The 18,375-nt window shown below is 43.1% G+C and overlaps 1 protein-coding gene across 3 annotated transcripts in view; it reads left to right on the top strand.

The window, feature by feature from the left end:
- Nucleotides 1–349: 349 nt before the first annotated feature.
- LOC123999117 (coronin-1C-A-like) overlaps nt 350–18,375 on the top strand; it is a 34,465-nt gene continuing 16,439 nt past the window's right edge. Inside the window, exons 1-2 of one of the 3 annotated variants that reach the window (XM_046304539.1) lie at nt 350–2,129; nt 7,853–8,052. In XM_046304539.1, coding sequence (XP_046160495.1) covers nt 482–2,129; nt 7,853–8,052 — 1,848 coding nt within the window. In that variant the 5' untranslated portion in view covers nt 350–481. Of the gene's footprint in view, nt 2,130–3,778; nt 3,951–7,845; nt 8,053–18,375 lie in introns of those variants that run through there. The other 2 variants (XM_046304540.1, XM_046304541.1) reach the window with 2 other exon arrangements.

Genomic DNA, 18,375 nt, shown 5'->3' with positions numbered 1-18,375 from the left:
GAACCGGCAGGCATCGGGTGTCCCCCAAAGAAGGCTGAACGAACTGAGGCCGTCAAAGCTATTTCGGAGAATGAGTCTGGAATTACTGCAGTTTGTGATCTCAAAACGGGCATTCAAGGCAAAGAACTAGACCTCTTGAGTATTGAATCAACTCGTGCCAATTCCAAGTCAACTGATATAAATAATACATTATATGATATAGACTGCACTCGTGAGGATTTGGTCCAATTGAATATAGAGGAAGAGCTTGATGAGAAAACAGAAGCATTAATTGCGCTCAACACAAAAATGAAGCCGGACAAACGCTGGGAAAAGACAAATCCAGTTAAGAGTGGTTCACAAACTGAGAAAGAGCAGGCCACAGCCCCAGATGAGAATCCACAGGTGATAGACACACAGAAAAGGGAAGTAAAAAAGAGACTGTGTCACAGACAACAGGATTGGGCCATGTGAGTCAAACCAGTGTGAACCTGAACTACACATGTCATCTTCAACAGGTGTCCCAGGAAATCTAAAACAACCACATCCTCCTAAGCCTCCACCAAGGCCAAACGCCAAAGGTACAGGCAAAAGACAAAAAATAAAATCTATTCATTCACAGTTTGATAATGTAGAGAGCAATGATGGAAGTGTCTCCTTACAACAGCAGACTACAACTTATACTGGAAAAGCAAAACCAATATCCTCTTCCCCTGACACATGCACCTCCATCACCAACCATCAACATTTAGCTGATGACTCATTAGAACAATGCAATGTGATTCCCTCCCCTCCTCTCTCTGTGCCAAAGCTAGAGGATAGTGATGGGCAGAGACAGGTTGTTCCCATGCAGAGGGAGAGAGAACCTGTCTGTTACACTCATGTCACCACCCCACCACCCATCACTCACCTTCTGCCTGAGAGGGAGATGGCAAGCGCAGTGCCAACACAACATAACAACAGTATGGATTTCACCCAGACAGAGGACAGAACAACAGGTGCCTCTATAGATCCATCTGTTCCAGTAGAGAGGCCTAAACCGAAGGGGCCTCCGCCACCTGTCCCAAAAAAGCCACAAAATCCCTTTAAGATTCCAGCTACAAAAACAAGCTCTATGGATGAACAGAAAAGAGGTGATGATTATCATCACAAAGAGGAAAAGAAGAAGAGGAGACAACCACATCAAGTCAGCAAAGGAAATACTTGCGACACAGCTTCTCGGGATATGTGTGTGTTATGGGATGACACAGGTTCTTCTTACACTGTACCATCCAACATGTACACACCAGATCATTTAGATTCATTGGATGATTTTTCACAACAACAAAGGGCACCAACTAGAGAGGAAAAGTATAGAAATATCATAGATTTTGATGCTTGGGCAAGAATGGTGAAACTTGCTGCGGAAGAGGAGAAACCAAAACAACTTGACATGTTGGACGGACGACCTTTTTTGGAAAAGCAGGCTAAACTCAAAGGCCCACCACCTCCTGTACCCAAAAAGTCCCAAAAGCCATTTGTTCCATTAGAAACAGTTCCAATCTCAGAGGACATAGCTTGGCCTTCAGATGACGAGGAGATACGAGAACGAGAGCTGGCCTTGTGTGAGAGAATGGAAGAGGAAGATGATGACCCTGAACCAGAACCTGACACGGTCAGCACAGATGTCCGTTGGAAGAACCTTGGTGACCACAGAATCCATAGTGGTCTTGGTGAGCCTACCGATCGTGAGTCTGTGGCTGAGCTTGAAACTGAGACATACAGGCCTGTGGCTGAGCTCATAAAGGAGACCAAACAGATGCACCAGAGAATCAGGCATGCAGACCAGACAGAACCCCTCATGGCCAAGTCCATGATCAGGCATGCAGACCAGACAGAACCCCTCATGGCCAAGTCCATGATCAGGCATGCAGACCAGACAGAACCCCTCATGGCCAAGTCCATGATCAGGCATGCAGACCAGACAGAACGCTTCATGGCCAAGTCCATGATCAGGCACGCAGAGCGGACAGAACCTCCCATGGCCAAGTCCATCGACGGGGCTGTGGACCTGGGCCAGAGCCTGAAAGTATCACAGATGAAGAAGGCCTTCGATTTCACTAAGAAGCCTGCTGAAAAACCACCAGAGACAAAGCCTGAACCCAAAAAAGGTAATACAGTGCTTTGGATCAAATTCTCTCTCTGGCTGTCTCTTTATTTATGTCTCCCTCCCTTCTGTTTTCTTTCTTTCTCTCTTTCTTTCTTTATTTTCTCCCTCCCTCCCTCCCTCCCTTCCTTCCTTCCTTCCTCCCTCCCTCCCTTACTTCCTCCCTTCCTTCCTTCCTCCCTCCCTCCCTCCCTCCCTCCCTCCCTCCCTCCCTCCCTCCCTCCCTCCCTCCCTCCCCCTCCCTCCCTCCCTCCCTCCCTCCCTCCCTCCCTCCCTCCCTCCCTCCCTCCCTCCCTCCCTCCCTCCCTTCCTTCCTTCCTCCCTCACTTCCTTCCTTCCTCCCTCCCTCCCTTACTTCCTCCCTCCCTCCCTCCCCCCTCCCTACTTCCTCCCTCCCTCCCTCCCTCACTTCCTCCCTCACTTCCTTCCTCCCTCCTTCCTCCCTCCCTCCTCCCTCCCTCCCTCCCTCTCTCTATCAGCCATGTGAGGATCTTGAGTTGTAAAAAGCTATTGCAGTCTGGTTTTGAGCATTGCTTGCAAGTCAGTGAGTCATACTTGTCCTTTGTAACTATGGAGCGTACTGTACGCATGAAAATGTGTTAGTCAGGCCTTTGGGTTCAGTCGTACTGTAGATCGAACAGTCCTGTATCCCGTGTGGATCAGTTCATAGAGCATGATGCTTGCAACACTAGGGTTGTGGGTTCGTTTCCCATTTGGGACCAGAATGAAAAAAAAGCATCTGCTAAATTACTCAAATGTAAATGTAATAGAGTACCACAGTATGAGTCATAAAACCCATAAAACCTAGAGGTCAAACAGGGAAATGGTTCCAATTGTTTTTCCACCATTCATTTTTCCCATAGGGGATTTTAGAAACACTTAAAATAGGTCTGTGTTTTGTGTAGGCTTACCTTGGTGTGACATCTGATAACTGAGTATTGTTTTTCTTGAAAATAATGGCACATTATTGTACTCTTTTCTCTAGGACAAGATTACTTTTATCAATATAGTCGCCTGTATTTACGCCCCAAAAATTAAATGCTACAATTCTGTGAACTGTCTTGTGCAAGTTGTAAATTGACACATTACCTGCTGGCAAAGATATCAGCTAGAGGTGAGGTGCAGGCGCTTGCAGGGATTTAACGTTTTGCATGATGTCTACTTTGATGCTAATTAGCATTTTAAAATCTTAAGAGTAAATAGAGACGAATATATTGATAAAAGTCACCTTGTCCGAGAGAGATTTACATGGTTAGCAAAACATCACGCCAGGGTAAGCCTACACGAAACACAGCCCTTATTTTAAGTGTTTCTAAAATCCCCTTTGGGTATTATGACACCTCCACTGTGGGATTCTATTGAACAAATGTACATTGAACTGGCGCAAACATCTGAGAAATGTGGTAAACTGGGGAGATTTTTATTGTATTTTTATAATGTGGAGCTGCCTGCCTTGCCATTCTCACAATCACCACTTACAGGCGCACTAAACATTATTATTATAAGCCTAATTATGACAGTGTTGGTGATGCTTTCATAGACTCACTTAATAATTTCCAATTGAGAAAAATACATAATAAAACGGTATCTTTATCATATGAATAAGACAATTGTTATCCTAAAATTCCTCGTATGTAAGAGGCGGGGATGGAACAGGGCGTTGCTTCCGGTTCATGGAATTACAGTCTGGAGGGAAAGAAGAATACTCGAACGGCTAAACGAGTGTAACAAGGGAAAATCGTAACGGACGAGGGCTAAACTACCATATTCATGTGTTCATATTGATTACCTCGCTTTCACGGAATATTTCGCATAGATTTAGGAGGTAAGGAAAATAGACCGCTCTGTATTTGCAGTAAACATCTTGCTGCTAGCTAACCAACCCGGCTGTGCACCGTTAATGAATGGTAACAGCCTGAGCCATGGATAAAATATGCACTTTTGTTATAATAGCTCACTGGCGGTGTCTATCATGCTCCAAATTCTAGCCGATAGTAGTAAATAGTCAATTCATGAGTGTCTTTATCGATACATTCCTTAGACATCGCTTTAGCAAGTCTTGTTAACCTATCATTTATCCTCCTGGGTGATGATCTGCCTTTGAAAATTATTACTAATGAATTGCACATAGGGAAGTAGCTAGCATTTTTGCTAGCCACACAATGCATGGCTATTGTCCACCTTTTAGCGTTAGGAATCAAGAGTAGCCTGCCTAGCTATGCTCTATGGTCAAATCTGTTGGTTTATTATTACACTGTACTTCAATTTCTGCTTTGACCAATCACCTGTATTAATCAGAAGCATACAGATTACAGTAATCTACAGGACCCAGTCATCTAGTTAATTCAATAATAGCTAGCTAACGTTACACGTTGCTTAGATCGCTAGCTACATTCTCTGGCAGCTGCTGTTAACAACGCGGGTGTATTTAAATACACTAGCGTTGATTTCAATTGTATTGGGTTGCACAAAAACAGTCCGCGTGAAGCCAGAAGTTAAATACAATTCAATTTCAACTTACTGTGCCAGTGGGCAGGAGGGTTGGTCATTATGATGGGGAAATTTGATACAAAATATTTAAAGGAACATATTATTAAACAGACTTTCCAAAGCTGGTCTGTTGTAGACCCACCTCTTCTCCTGATTACCCCATGTCAAAATAAAAGTTCTGCACATGCGCCATAATATGTGGACAAAAAAGGAATAACTTGTTTTGCCATGAGGTAAGTAGATAGGATGTGGGTCTACAAAATACCCACGTTTGGAAAGTCTGTTTAATAATAGGATCCTTTCTCAAATCCCCCCTCCCTCATAATGACCAACCATCCTGCCCACCGGTACAGTAGGTTGAAATGGAATTGTGTTTAACTTCTGGCTTCCCGCACACTAGCATTGCACAAAAATAGTGCACGTAAATACGGTTGTCTGTGGCAGTGAATTGTGTGTCCAATGATATCCAGTCTAGTAGGTCATACACTGATAATAGATGCCACTGTGGTGTTGTCGCAGTTCAATCTGAGACTAGAGTTATCAGTCTGTCTACTGCACCTCTTTTCTTGACAGGAAAGAGTAAGCATATTACCATTGACTGACTACAATTGTCATAATTTTGAACACGAATGCATACATTGTATTACATAATATTGTCATATGGTTTACCTCACAATACCTAGGGCTTACTATTGCAAATGTTTTGCATTGCTCGTATAAATTGATCATGATCAGTTTCTATGGGTTTAGTTGCACTTAGACATTTATCTATCATCTATCTACATCCTATCAGGGTTGAGAAAATACATGATCCACCTCTGTTTAGCAGCAGAATATATTTGACACTAGAACTGGCTGAAAGTTTTACAATATGTCACAGTTAAGTCTGTCAGCCAGTTCTAATAATGGACCATCGTGTTCTGTTTTTCAAACCCTGCATGTCCTTCTCTGGCTGCATGATGCAGTTGTAGTGATGCAGGCTGTGGTCAAATAGCCACAGTATCATAGGAATAGTTTATGTCCTGTACCCAAGGCTTTGATCCAGGAGGATATTTGATCCAGGAGAGATGGGTCTTGTTGCGGTTCCTGCTCCGAGAGGGATTGATGTGTGACTAGAAGGGTCTTCAGGACAAATTGATGCTTGCCTATGTTTTGGCTAATATGATTTATATGAAATATAAATAAATAGTGTTATTTGCTAGGCAGATGTTTCAGTCACTGGCCCCATTTCTTCAGAAGGATGCAAACCCATGACCTGAGTATACTTTATAAGTTGGGAGATGGGCTTGGTTGAGCTCAGTCAGAAGAATGGAACTCCTTAGCTCTGGAGCGAGGACAGCCCATTGATACATGTACCAGCTCCTTAATAAAAACGACTGATTAAACACTTTTATGACTAAAAGACTATCTCTTCCCTCAACATGTAGTATTCTCTGATTTATCTCTACACCACAGGGTCAGCTTCTGTGTTATTCAGACCAGTTCTTTCTGTCTGTACTACCATTCAAAATGAGAGTGCGGAGAACCCAACAACAAACTATCAGATTCTACCCAGTGCTTACATCGGGTCAATTGATGGGCTATTCACTACATTCTGGTTATCCTTACAAGATTGCGAGGCCATCAGTGAACATTCTGAATAGAGGTTGATGGTAGCAGCATGTGGGTTAATACTAGTGCTGGGAATTGCCTGGGATCTCACGCTATAATGTGCCGATACGATATGTATAATGATTCTCACAGTTATATATGTATTGCAATTTGATGTTCCAAACATATTGCTCACTATATTTCTGCTGCAGAGAGACTAGAGAGAGCATGAGAAAGAGTGTTGATATGTAATTGAAATAAAAGTGCTGGAAACATGTCCCCCCCATCACTAGTTAATAATACTAGTAGAATGACTCTGATGGCGGACATTTGTGCTTTCCTATTCCATATAGTCTCGTCTATTATCACAGTCTGCCATGCGCATGGGCTAAAGGAAGGATAGAACTTCTGCATCCACTTCCTGTTAAGGAAACAACACTGTGTCTGAAGGAAACCATCACTCATCAAAAAACAACATTCCATATGAAGTATGGTGGGAGGATCAACAATTATTCAATCCAAATGCCAACAATAATTCATGTTTTTACATGGGTGGTACACTGGCAAAATGCCTACTGCTCACTCCTCAAGAGGATCCACCAGGTCAAAGTTTTTGATTTTACGGTGCTGTATTGTGGCTATGCACTGCTTTCTGTTCGGGGCTATGGGAGACCGATACAAAGAAGCCTTTGATGCTGAACTGTAATTGTTTAAGTTCTTCCTACAGTAGGGTCAGCTCCTCTGATTGGAGCCTGCTCCCTGTGAAGCGTGATGGGAATCGATCATCTGTTTTGTTTGGAAACCAACCAATACGCTAGCTAAATTGAGCTCACTTGTCAAACATTTTGGCCAGCTTACACCAACATTTAGCCTGCCAAAGTGAACATTTGGGAAATGTGAATAAAGGCTGGCTAAGTAGGCTAATAAGAAAGTTTTTTAAATAACTATTAGGCTAATGCGGCAGGTAGCCTAGTGGTTAGAGCGTTGGACTAGTAACCGAAAGGTTGTACGATCGAATATCCGAGCTGGTAAAAGCCTGTTCTGCCCCTGAACAAGGCAGTTAACCCACTGTTCCTAGGCTGTCATTTGTTCTTAACTTGCCTAGTTAAATAATGGTTAAAAAAAAAAAAAAAATCCTAGGTTCATACACACAAACTCAGCCAGCACCTTGTTTGATCAGATGCACAGAAAAGTAGACCTCTACAAAGTCTGCCTCTTCTGACAGCTCTGCCATCGAGCTTGGGACAGCTTAGCTTAGCCCTGGTCTACCATTTGAGGCAGAGATGGGTACGTTATGAGACATTAATTAGTCAATGGCAATGTCCCATTAAGCTTTTAATGTGTTCTGTCTGGAGTGGCTTCACATCAACTGAGCATCAATTTGGGTAGTGAACAATGACCACACCAGTTTGTTTTTAGTATAATGTACACTCATTAGAGGGGGTCTAAAGATACATTTGAAATTTGTAATGAACAAATACATGTGAACTAGTGCTGCTGAAGTGTTTAAAGTAGCTACTGAGAGGTCTGTCATAAACTGTGTCACTATCTGTTGCCTTTAGTACGCTGTTAACTTTATGCCCTTAGTAACCCTGTTCTAGCATCTGTCTGACATCTCTCCCTGTCTGTCTCTCCTTCTGATGGCAGATATGTTCAGGCGAGTGGTGCGAGCGAGTAAGTTCCGTCATGTCTTTGGCCAGGCGCTGAAGAACGACCAGTGCTATGATGACATCCGCGTCTCCCGGGTCACATGGGACAGCTCCTTCTGTGCCGTCAACCCAAAATTCGTCGCCATCATCATCGAGGCCAGTGGGGGCGGAGCCTTCCTTGTCCTCCCTCTGCTAAAGGTGAGTGTGTCACTATCAGCCAGCCAATTAGGCAGCATCATGGCTTCTTCTGTCTCATCAGGCTTCGAACACTTCTTCTCACTGCTGGCCTAGATCTCAGTATTAGTTACATTCAATCGCTCCATTCTGTTTCGGTGTGATTTGATTATTTGTTATTTCCTACGTTTTTGGTTACTGACAGCCTATATTCAATCATGGAAATGAGATAACAAAATTAAATTGCTATGCTATTTTACTATGCTGGATATGTATATGTGCCAATCAATTCATTATCTGTTTAGCAGAATGTGAGGGTGCACTTTAGTATCAGGGCAAATGGACTTGGCCACCTTTTGAAAGACCAACAATTTCAGGACTATAGTGCTGTAACTGAATGGGTTTTAGATAACAACATTTCTAAGTGGTTTAATTTTTGTGACAGAAAAGTGAATATGCTGGGGATTGATCAGGCTGACTAGAGAGCGGGTGTTGTTGGGGTGTATAGGGGAGATGTGTGAACAGCCTCTCTTTCCTCTATTTAGTACCCAAGAGCTTGCAGCTGTTGTCAGCAGGTTTGACCATATATGGTTGTCCAGCATTTCAGGCTGCCCAGGGCTCTACACTGACCTTTGTGCGCCTATTTTGAAAAATGTAGGCGCACACAAATACATTTAGGAGCACAATGAAAAATATTTGAGAGATTAAAGATAGAATCCTTACTTTTTCTAGGCACGCTCGTGCTCCTAAAATATAAACACAATATGTAAAGTGTTGGTCATGAGCTGAAATAAAATATCCCAGAAATTTTACAAATGCACAAAATGCTTATTTTATCTCAAATTATGTGCACAAAGTTGTTTACATCCCTGTTAGTCAGCATTTCTCGTTTGCCATCATAATCCATATACCTGACAGGTGAGGCATATCAAGAAGCTGATTAAACAGCATGATCGTTACACAGGTGCACCTTGTTCTGGGGGAAATAAAAGGCCACTCTAAAATGTGCAGTTTTGTCACACAATGCCACAGATGTATCCAATGTTGAGGGATCATGCAATTGGCGTGCTCACTGCATTAATGTCCACCAGAGCTGTTGCCAGATCATTTAATGTTAATTTCTCTACAATAAGCCGCCTCCAATGTCATTTTCAAGAATTTGGTAGTATGTCCAACCGGCCTCACAACCGCAGACTAGAGTTCGACCGATTATGATTTTTTCAACGCCGATACCGATAATTGGAGGACAAAAAAAGCCTATACCGATTAATCGGACGATTTTTAAAATGTATTTGTAATAATGACAATTACAACAATACTGAATGAACACTTATTTCAACTTAATATAATACATCAATAAAATCAATTTAGCCTCAAATAAGTAATGAAACATGTTCAATTTGGTTTAAATAATGCAAAAACAAAGTGTTGCGGTAGAAAGTAAAAGTGCAATATGTGCCATGTAAGAAAGCTAACGTTTATGTTCCTTGCTCAGAACATGAGAACATATGAAAGCAGGTGGTTCCTTTTAACATGAGTCTTCAATATTCCCAGGTAAGAAGTTTTAGGTTGTAGTTTATTATAGGAATTATAGGACTATTTCTCTCTATACCATTTGTATTTCATATACCTTTGACTATTGGATGTTCTTATAGGTACTTTTGTATTACCAGTGTAACAGTATAGCTTCCGTACCTCTCCTCGCTCCTACCTGGGCTCGAACCAGGAACACAACGACAACAGCCACCCTCGAAGCAGCATTCCCAATGCAGAGCAAGGGGAACAACTTATCAAAGCGAGTGATGTTTGAAATGCTATTAGCGCGCACCCCGCTAACTAGCTAGCCATTTCACATCATTACACCAGCCTAATCTCGGGAGTTGATAGGCTTGAAGTCATAAACAGCAGAGCTGCTGGCAAAACGCATGAAAGTGCTGTTTGAATGAATGCTTATGAGCCTGCTGGTGTGCCTACCGTTGCTCAGTCAAACTGCTCTATCAAATCATAGACTTAATTATATTAATATGACCATTAATATGGTCGAATCCGGAAACTATCATCTCGAAAACAAGACGTTTATTCTTTCAGTGAAATACGGAACCATTCCATATTTTATCTAACGGGTGGCATCCATCAGTCTAAATATTCCTGTTACATTGCACAACCTTCAATGTTAAGTCATAATTACGTACAATTCTGGCAAATTAGTTCGCAATGAGCCAGGCGGCCAAAACTGTCACTCATACCCTGATTCTGCGTGCAATGAACGCAAGAGAAGTGACACAATTTCACCTGGTTAATATTGCCTGCTAACCTGGATTTCTTTTAGCTAAATATGCAGGTTTAAAAATATATACTTCTGTGTATTGATTTTAAGAAAGGCATTGGTGTTTATGGTTAGGTACACGTTTGAGCAACGACAGTCCTTTTTCGCGAATGCGCACTTCATCAATTATATGCAACGCAGGACACGCTAGATAAACTAGTAATATCATCAACCATGTGTAGTTATAACTAGTGATTATGATTGATTAAGTTTAATGCTAGCTAGCAACTTACCTTTGCTTCTTACTGCATTCGCGTAACAGGCGGGCTCCTCGTGAGGCAGGTGGTTAGAGCGTTGGACTAGTTAACCCTAAGGTTGCACGATTGAATCCCTGAGCTGACAAGGTTCTGTCTGTTGTTCTGCCCCTGAACAAGGCAGTTAAGCCACCGTTCCTAGGCCTTCATTGAAACTAAGAATGTGTTCTTAACTGACGCCTAGTTAAATAAAGATTGAATAGAGGCGTAAAAAAAATATATATATATATTTAATGGCTAAATCGGCATCCAAAATTACAGATTTACGATTGTTATGAAAACTTGAAATCGACCCTAATTAATCGGCCATTCCGATTAATCGGTCGACCTCTACCGCAGACCACTTGTATAGCGTTGTGTGGGGGAGCGGTTTATCAATGGCAATTGGATTGTCTCTATGGCAATTTAAATGCACAGAGATACCGCAACAAGATCCTGAGGCTCATGGTTGTGCCATTCATCTGCTGCCATCACCCCATGTCGCAAGGATCTGTACACAATTCCTGGAAGCTGAAAATGTCAGTTCGTCCATGGCCTGCATACTCACCAGACATGTCACCCACTAAGCACGTTTGGGGTGATCTGGATTGACGTGTACGACAGCGTGTTTCAGTTCCCGCCAATATCCAGCAACTTCACGCAGCCGTTGAACAGGAGTGGGACAACATTCTACGGGATTTAACCAACAGCCTGATGAACTCTATATGCGAAGGAGATGTGTCGCACTGCATGAGCCAAATGGTGCTCACATCAGATACTGACTGGTTTTCTGATCCACGCACCTACTTTAAAAAACTTTTATTTATTTTTTGATCTGTTACCAACAGATGCGTGTCTGTATTCCCAGTCATGTGAAATACATAGATTCGGGCCTGATTTAAATAAAATTAATTGACAGATTTTCCTGTATATGAACTGTAATTCATTAAAATGTTTACAATTGTTGCGTATTGTGTTTTAGTTCAGTATATTTTGGTCTTTAGTGCAGGGCCGACAAACACATTTCTTTACCTTCTCCCCTCCATCTTGCCTCCATTTTACTGTAATCAGTTAGTTGTAATTTTGGATAGAGCAGACATTTCCATATATATTTTGTTAGCTGCATGTGTGACAACTCCCCCAGTTCTAATTATGATATCATTTACAAAGGTTATATTTTTCCAAAGATAATGTTTTTTTAAATCAATTAGTGTATTTGTTTTGTCTTTTCTGGTGGATTAAACTGCAGCTTGTATTAAAAGTAGTCCTATTTTGGAGATTATTTCATTTTGAAAGAAGTAAGAGGTTGTAATCTGAATAAATGGGAAAAGGCCCTTTTTGATCATAGGGTGAGACATTTTTACTAATCTGCGGGAGAACCAGTTTGAATTTAAGTATACATTTTGTATGACTGAAGCCTTTAATGAGAGGTTCAATGCTTTAATATTTAATCATTTTAGCCCTCCGAATTCATAGTAATTTATAAATGAATGGTCTTTTTTAGGAATGTTAGCCTGCAGAATTTGTAAATAACCATGTACACTGAGTGTACAAAACATTAGGAACTCTCGCTCTTTCAATGACAGTCTGACTAGGTGAATCCAGGTGGAAGCTATGATCCCTTATTGATGTCACTTGTTAAATCCACTTCAATCAGTGTAGATGAAGGGGAGGAGACACGTTAAAGAAGGATCTCTAAGCCTTGAGACAATTGAGACATGGATTGTGTATGTGTGCCATTCAGAGTGTGAATGGGCAAGACAAAAGATTTAAGTGCCTTTTTGAACGGGTTATGGTGGTAGGTGCCAGGCAGGTGCACCGGTTTGTGTCAAGAACTGCAAAGCTGCTGGATTTTTCATGCTAAACAGTTTGATTTCGGTATCAATGGTCCACCACCCAAAGAACACCCAGCCAGCTTGACACAACTGTGGGAAGCATTGGAGTCAACATGGGCCAGCATCCCTGTTGAATGCGTCCGATACCTTGTAGAGTCCATGCCCTGACAAATTGAGGCTGTTTTGTACTCAATATTAGAAAGGAGTTCCTAATGTTTTGTACACTCAATGTATAGTCCTGCCTTGGGTTTTTGATGATCGTAAAGAATATGAATGAATGGTACTGGAAGAAAGTAATAGTTAAGAAATGCCAGGCATGATGTACATGAACAACAAATGATCTACAGTGCCTTGGAAAGTATTAATACTCCTTGACTTTTCCCAAATTTTTGATACGTTACAGCCTTATTATAAAATGGATTAAATAAATGTAAAAAATGCTCAGCAATCTGCACACAATACCCCAAATTGACAAAGCAAAACTTTTTTTTGCAAAAAAAAAACATGCCTTATTTACATAAGTATTCAGACCCTTTGCTATGAGACTCGAAATTGAGCTCAGGTGCATCCTGTTTCCATTTATCATCATTGATGGTTCTACAACTTGATTGAAGTCCACTTGTGGTAAATTCAATTGATTGGACATGAGGTCGAAGAAATTGTCCGTAGAGCTCTGAGACAGGGTTGTGTCGAGGCACAGATCTGGGTAAAGGTACCAAAAAAATGTCTGCAGCATTGAAGGTCACCAAGAACAGTGAACTCCATCATTCTTAAATGGAAGAAGTTTGGAACCACCAAGACTCTTCCTAGAGCAGGCCGCCTGGCCAAATTGAGCAATCAGGGAGAAGGACCTTGGTCAGGGAGGTGACCAAGAACCTGATGGTCACTCTGACAGAGCTCTAGAGTTCCTCTGTGGAGATGGGAGAAACTTTCAGAAGGACAACAATCTCTGCAGGACTCCACCAATCAGGCCTTTGTGGTAGTGGCCAGACGGAAGCCACTCCTCAGTAAAAGGCACATGACAGCCCACTTGGAGTTTGCCAAAACGCACCTACAAACCATGGCCTGCTCAGACCATGAAAAACAAGATTCTCTGGTCTGATGAAACCAAGATTGAACTCTTTGGCATGAATGCCAAATGTCAGGTCTAGAGGAATCCTGGCACCATCTCTACGGTGAAGGATGGTAGTGGCAGCATCATGCTGTGGGGGTGTTTTTCAGCGGCAGGGATTGGGAGACTAGTCAGGATCGAGTGAAAGATGAATCGAGCAAAGTACAGAGAGATCCTTGATGAAAACCTGCTCAAGAGTGCTCAGGAGATCACACTGGGGCGAAGGTTACAACCCTAAGCACACAGCAAAGACACATTTTCCAAGATGGCGTAGCAGCGGGATGTCTGTTTTGATTGTCCTGTACCGTGTATATATCGGTTTTCTTCGTATATACACTGCTCAAAAAAATACAGGGAACACTTAAACAACACAATGTAACTCCAAGTCAATCACACTTCTGTGAAATCAAACTGTCCACTTAGGAAGCAACACTGATTGACAATAAATTTCACATGCTGTTGTGCAAATGGAATAGACAACAGGTAGAAATTATAGGCAATTAGCAAGACACTCCCAATAAAGGAGTGGTTCTGCAGGTGATAACCACAGACCACTTCTCAGTTCCTATGCTTCCTGGCTGATATTTTTGTTACTTTTGAATGCTGGGGGTGCTTTCACTCTAGTGGTAGCATGAGACTGAGTCTACAACCCACACAAGTGGCTCAGGTAGTGCAGATCATCCAGGATGACACATCAATGCGAGCTGTGGCAAGAAGGTTTGCTGTGTCTGTCGGTGTAGTGTCCAGAGCATGGAGGCGCTACCAGGAGACAGGCCAGTACGTCAGGAGACGTGGAGGAGGCCGTATGAGGGCAACAACCCAGCAGCAGGACCGCTACCTCCGCCTTTGTGCAAGGAGGAGAACTGCCAGAGCCCTGCAAAGTGACCTCCAGCAGGCCACAAATGTGCATGTGTCTGCTCAAACAGTCAGAAACAGGCTCCATGAGTGTGGTATGAGGGCCCGACGTCCACAGGTGGGGGTTGTGCTTACAGCCCAACACCGTGCAGGACGTTTGGCATTTGCCAGAGAACACCAAGATTGGCAAATTTGCCACTGGCGCCCTGTGCTCTTCACAGATGAAAGCAGGTTCACACTGAGCACGTGTGACAGACGTGACAGTCTGGAGACGCCGTAGAGAACGTTCTGCTGCCTTCAACATCCTCCAGCATGACCGGTTTGGCGGTGGGTCAGTCATGGTGTGGGGTGGCATTTCTTTGGGGGGCCGCACAGCCCTCCATGTGCTCGCCAGAGGTAGCTTGCCTGCCATTAGGTACCGAGATGAGATCCTCAGACCCCTTGTGAGACCATATGCTGGTGCGGTTGGCCCTGGGTTCCTCCTAATGCAAGACAATGCTAGACCTCATGTGGCTGGAGTGTCAGCAGTTCTGTTGGAGCAAACCATTGAAGAAAGCTCAGCATTGCATGTAGATAGGTTTGGCTGCTAGGCTGAAGTAGCAAGGACATGCACATTAAGAGAAGATGATATCCAGGCCATATGACACCCAGACCATACTCTATTTTTGTAGGAATACATTAACCAAGAACATATGTGCATTCATGACAGCTGAACGTGCTGTGGTCAGCAGGGTACAGGAAGAAAGATGTAGGCAAGATAACTGATGACTAACACGTAAAACATAGGCATGCAGTACATACATTATTTTTAGAACATGGAAAGAGTTCTGCCATCGTAACCAAAAGCAGATACTAAGGGGGAGTAACTTTATTTACATATGTGATGTACACAACTACTCTGTATGTATAAAAGCAAAGCCAGTGTTAAGAAGCGGCGGCTTTCCCGCGGATCAGCACGGCTTTTAATAACTTGTATTAAAGTCTACATTGAATTCAAAAGTTTCTTCTGAGAGTATTATATTTCTATAGACAGTGTTATATTTCTGTAACAATTATCTACGACAGTTCCTGCTAGAGGAAGGCATTGATGCTATGGACTGGCCCGCCCGTTCCCCAGACCTGAATCCAATTTAGCACATCTGGGACATCATGTCTCGCTCCATCCACCAACGCCACGTTGCACCACAGACTGTCCAGGAGTTGGCAGATGCTTTAGTCCAGGTCTGGGAGGAGATCCCTCAGGAAACCATCCGCTACCTCATCAGGAGCATGCCCAGGCGTTGTAGGGAGGTCATACAGGCACGTGGAGGCCACACGCACTACTGAGCCTCATTTGGACTTGTTTTAAGGACATTACATCAAAGTTGGATCAGCCTGTAGTGTGATTTTCCACTTTAATTTTGTGAGACTCCAAATCCAGACCTCCATGGGTTGATAAATTTGAGTTCCATTGATCATTTTTGTGTGCTTTTGTTGTCAGCACATTCAACTATGTAAAGAAAAAAATATTTAATAAGAATATTTCATTCATATCTAGGATGTGTTATTTTAGTGTTCCCTTTATTTTTTTGAGCAGTGTATTTCAAATATGTTTTTAATATTTTTAATCTAAATTTCCATCTATGGACTGAACAAGCACAACTGCAACCCGCCTCACCCAATGTGTTATGGATCTGCTATTTTTTATACTTTAGAAACGGAACCCCCTTCAGAAGCATGCCAGCCAACTAGCTACTTACTACATTTAAATTTAAGTCATTTAGCAGACGCTCTTATCCAGAGCGACTTACAAATTGGTGCATTCACCTTATGACATACTAGAAGTCAGTTAGCACTGCTAGCGGTAATCACCGTTAACTCTGACATCTGCCAGCCTCAGCCTGGTCAAATTCCTGCCAGTCTGCACAGTGCAACATCAACCCAGAGCATATCGGACTGCTTTTCTCTACCGCATCTCCGGATTCCTACCGCAAGCTCTGAAATTTTACTCCGGATAATCGCAGCTAGCTAGCTATCCGAGTGGCTACTCCTGTCTTTGTCCTGAAGCAAGCACCAGTTAGCCTGGATCTAGGCCCAGCTCCCGGCTAGCCGAAGAGATCCATCAGACTTCAATACCTCTTTTGCCAATTGGCCTGGCCTGGACCCTTTGCTGCCGTCATGGAGCCCAGCCGATCCATCACGACTGGTCTGCCGACATAACCGTCCGGGGGGTTTCAGCAGGCTCTCCCATTGCGACGTCCACCTGAGGCCCATCTGCTAGCCCCGGTCTGCTAGCTGTCTGTATCGCCGTGCCTCCAGCTCACCGAGCTACTGGACCCTATGATCACTCGGCTACACATGCCTCTCCCTAATGTAGATATGCCTTGTCTATTGCTGTTTTGGTTAGTGATTTTTTTTTAATGTCTTATTTCACTGTAGAGCCTCCAGCCCTGCTCAATATGCCTTAGCTAGCCCTTTTGCCCCCCCCCACACACACATGCGGTGACTGCACCTGGCTTAAATGGTGCCTCGAGAGACAAAACCTCTCTGGTTTTTGGTTTCATACATGTTAACATTAGAAGCCGCCTCCCTAAGTTTGTTTTATCCACTGCTGTAGCATACTCCACCAACCCGGATGTCCTAGCCATGTCTGAATCCTGGCTTAGAAAGGCCACCAAAAATCCTGACGTTTTCCTAGCAATAACATTTTCCGACAAGATAGAACTGCCAAAGGGGGCGGAGTTGCAATCTACGGCAAGTATTTAGTCAGCCACCAATTGTGCAAGTTCTCCCATTTAAAAAGATGAGAGGCCTGTAATTTTCAACATAGGTACACTTCAACTATGACAGACAAAAAGAAAATCCAGAAAATCACATTGTAGGATTTTTTTATGAATTTATTTGCAAATTATGGTGGTAAATAAGTATTTGGTCAATAACAAAAGTTTATCTCAATACTTTGTTATATAACCTTTGTTGGCAATGACAGAGGTCAAACGTTTTCTGTAAGTCATCACAAGGATTTCACACACTTGCTGGTATTTTGGCCCATTCCTCCATGCAGATCTCCTCTAGAGCAGTGATGTTTTGGGGCTGTTGCTGGGCAACACAGACTTTCAACTCCCTCCAAAGATTTTCTATGTGGTTGAGATCTGGAGACTGGCTAGGCCACTCCAGGACCTTGAAATGCTTCTTACAAAGCCACTCCTTCGTTGCCCGGAGAGTGTGTTTGGGATCATTGTCATGCTGAAAGACCCAGCCACGTTTCATCTTCAGTGCCCTTGCTGATGGAAGGAGGTTTTCACTCAAAATCTCACGATACATGGCCCCATTCATTCTTTCCTTTACACGGATCAGTCATCCAGGTCCCTTTGCAGAAAAACAGCCCCAAAGCATGATGTTTCCACCCCTATGCTTCACAGTAGGTATGGTGTTCTTTAGATGCAACTCAGCAATCTTTGTCCTCCAATCACGACGAGTTGAGTTTTTACCAAAAAGTTATATTTTGGATTCATCTGACCATATGACATTCTCCCAATCTTCTTCCAAATGCTCTCTAGAAAACTTCAGATGGGCCTGGACATGTACTGGCTTAAGCAGGGGGACACGTCTGGCACTGCAGGATTTGAGTCCCTGGCGGCGTAGTGTGTTACTGATGGTCGGCTTTGTTACTTTGGTCCCAGCTCTCTGCAGGTCATTCACTAGGTCCCCCCGTGTGGTTCTGGGATTTTTGCTCACCGTTCTTGTGATCATTTTGACCCCACTGGGTGAGATCTTGCGTGGAGCCCCAGATCGAGGAAGATTATCAGTGGTCTTGTAGGTCTTCCATTTCCTAATAATTGCTCCCACAGTTGATTTCTTCAAACCAAGCTGCTTACCTATTGCACATTCAGTCTTCCCAGCCTGGTGCAGGGCTACAATTTTGTTTCTGGTGTCCTTTGACAGCTCTTTGGTCTTGGCTATAGTGGAGTTTGGAGTATGACTGTTTGAGGTTGTGGACAGGTGTCT

This window comes from Oncorhynchus gorbuscha, linkage group LG16, assembly GCF_021184085.1.
Source record: "Oncorhynchus gorbuscha isolate QuinsamMale2020 ecotype Even-year linkage group LG16, OgorEven_v1.0, whole genome shotgun sequence".
NCBI lineage: Eukaryota > Metazoa > Chordata > Actinopteri > Salmoniformes > Salmonidae > Oncorhynchus > Oncorhynchus gorbuscha.
Note: the sequence above shows the minus strand (reverse complement) of the source record. Positions and strands in the feature narration are given on the sequence as shown.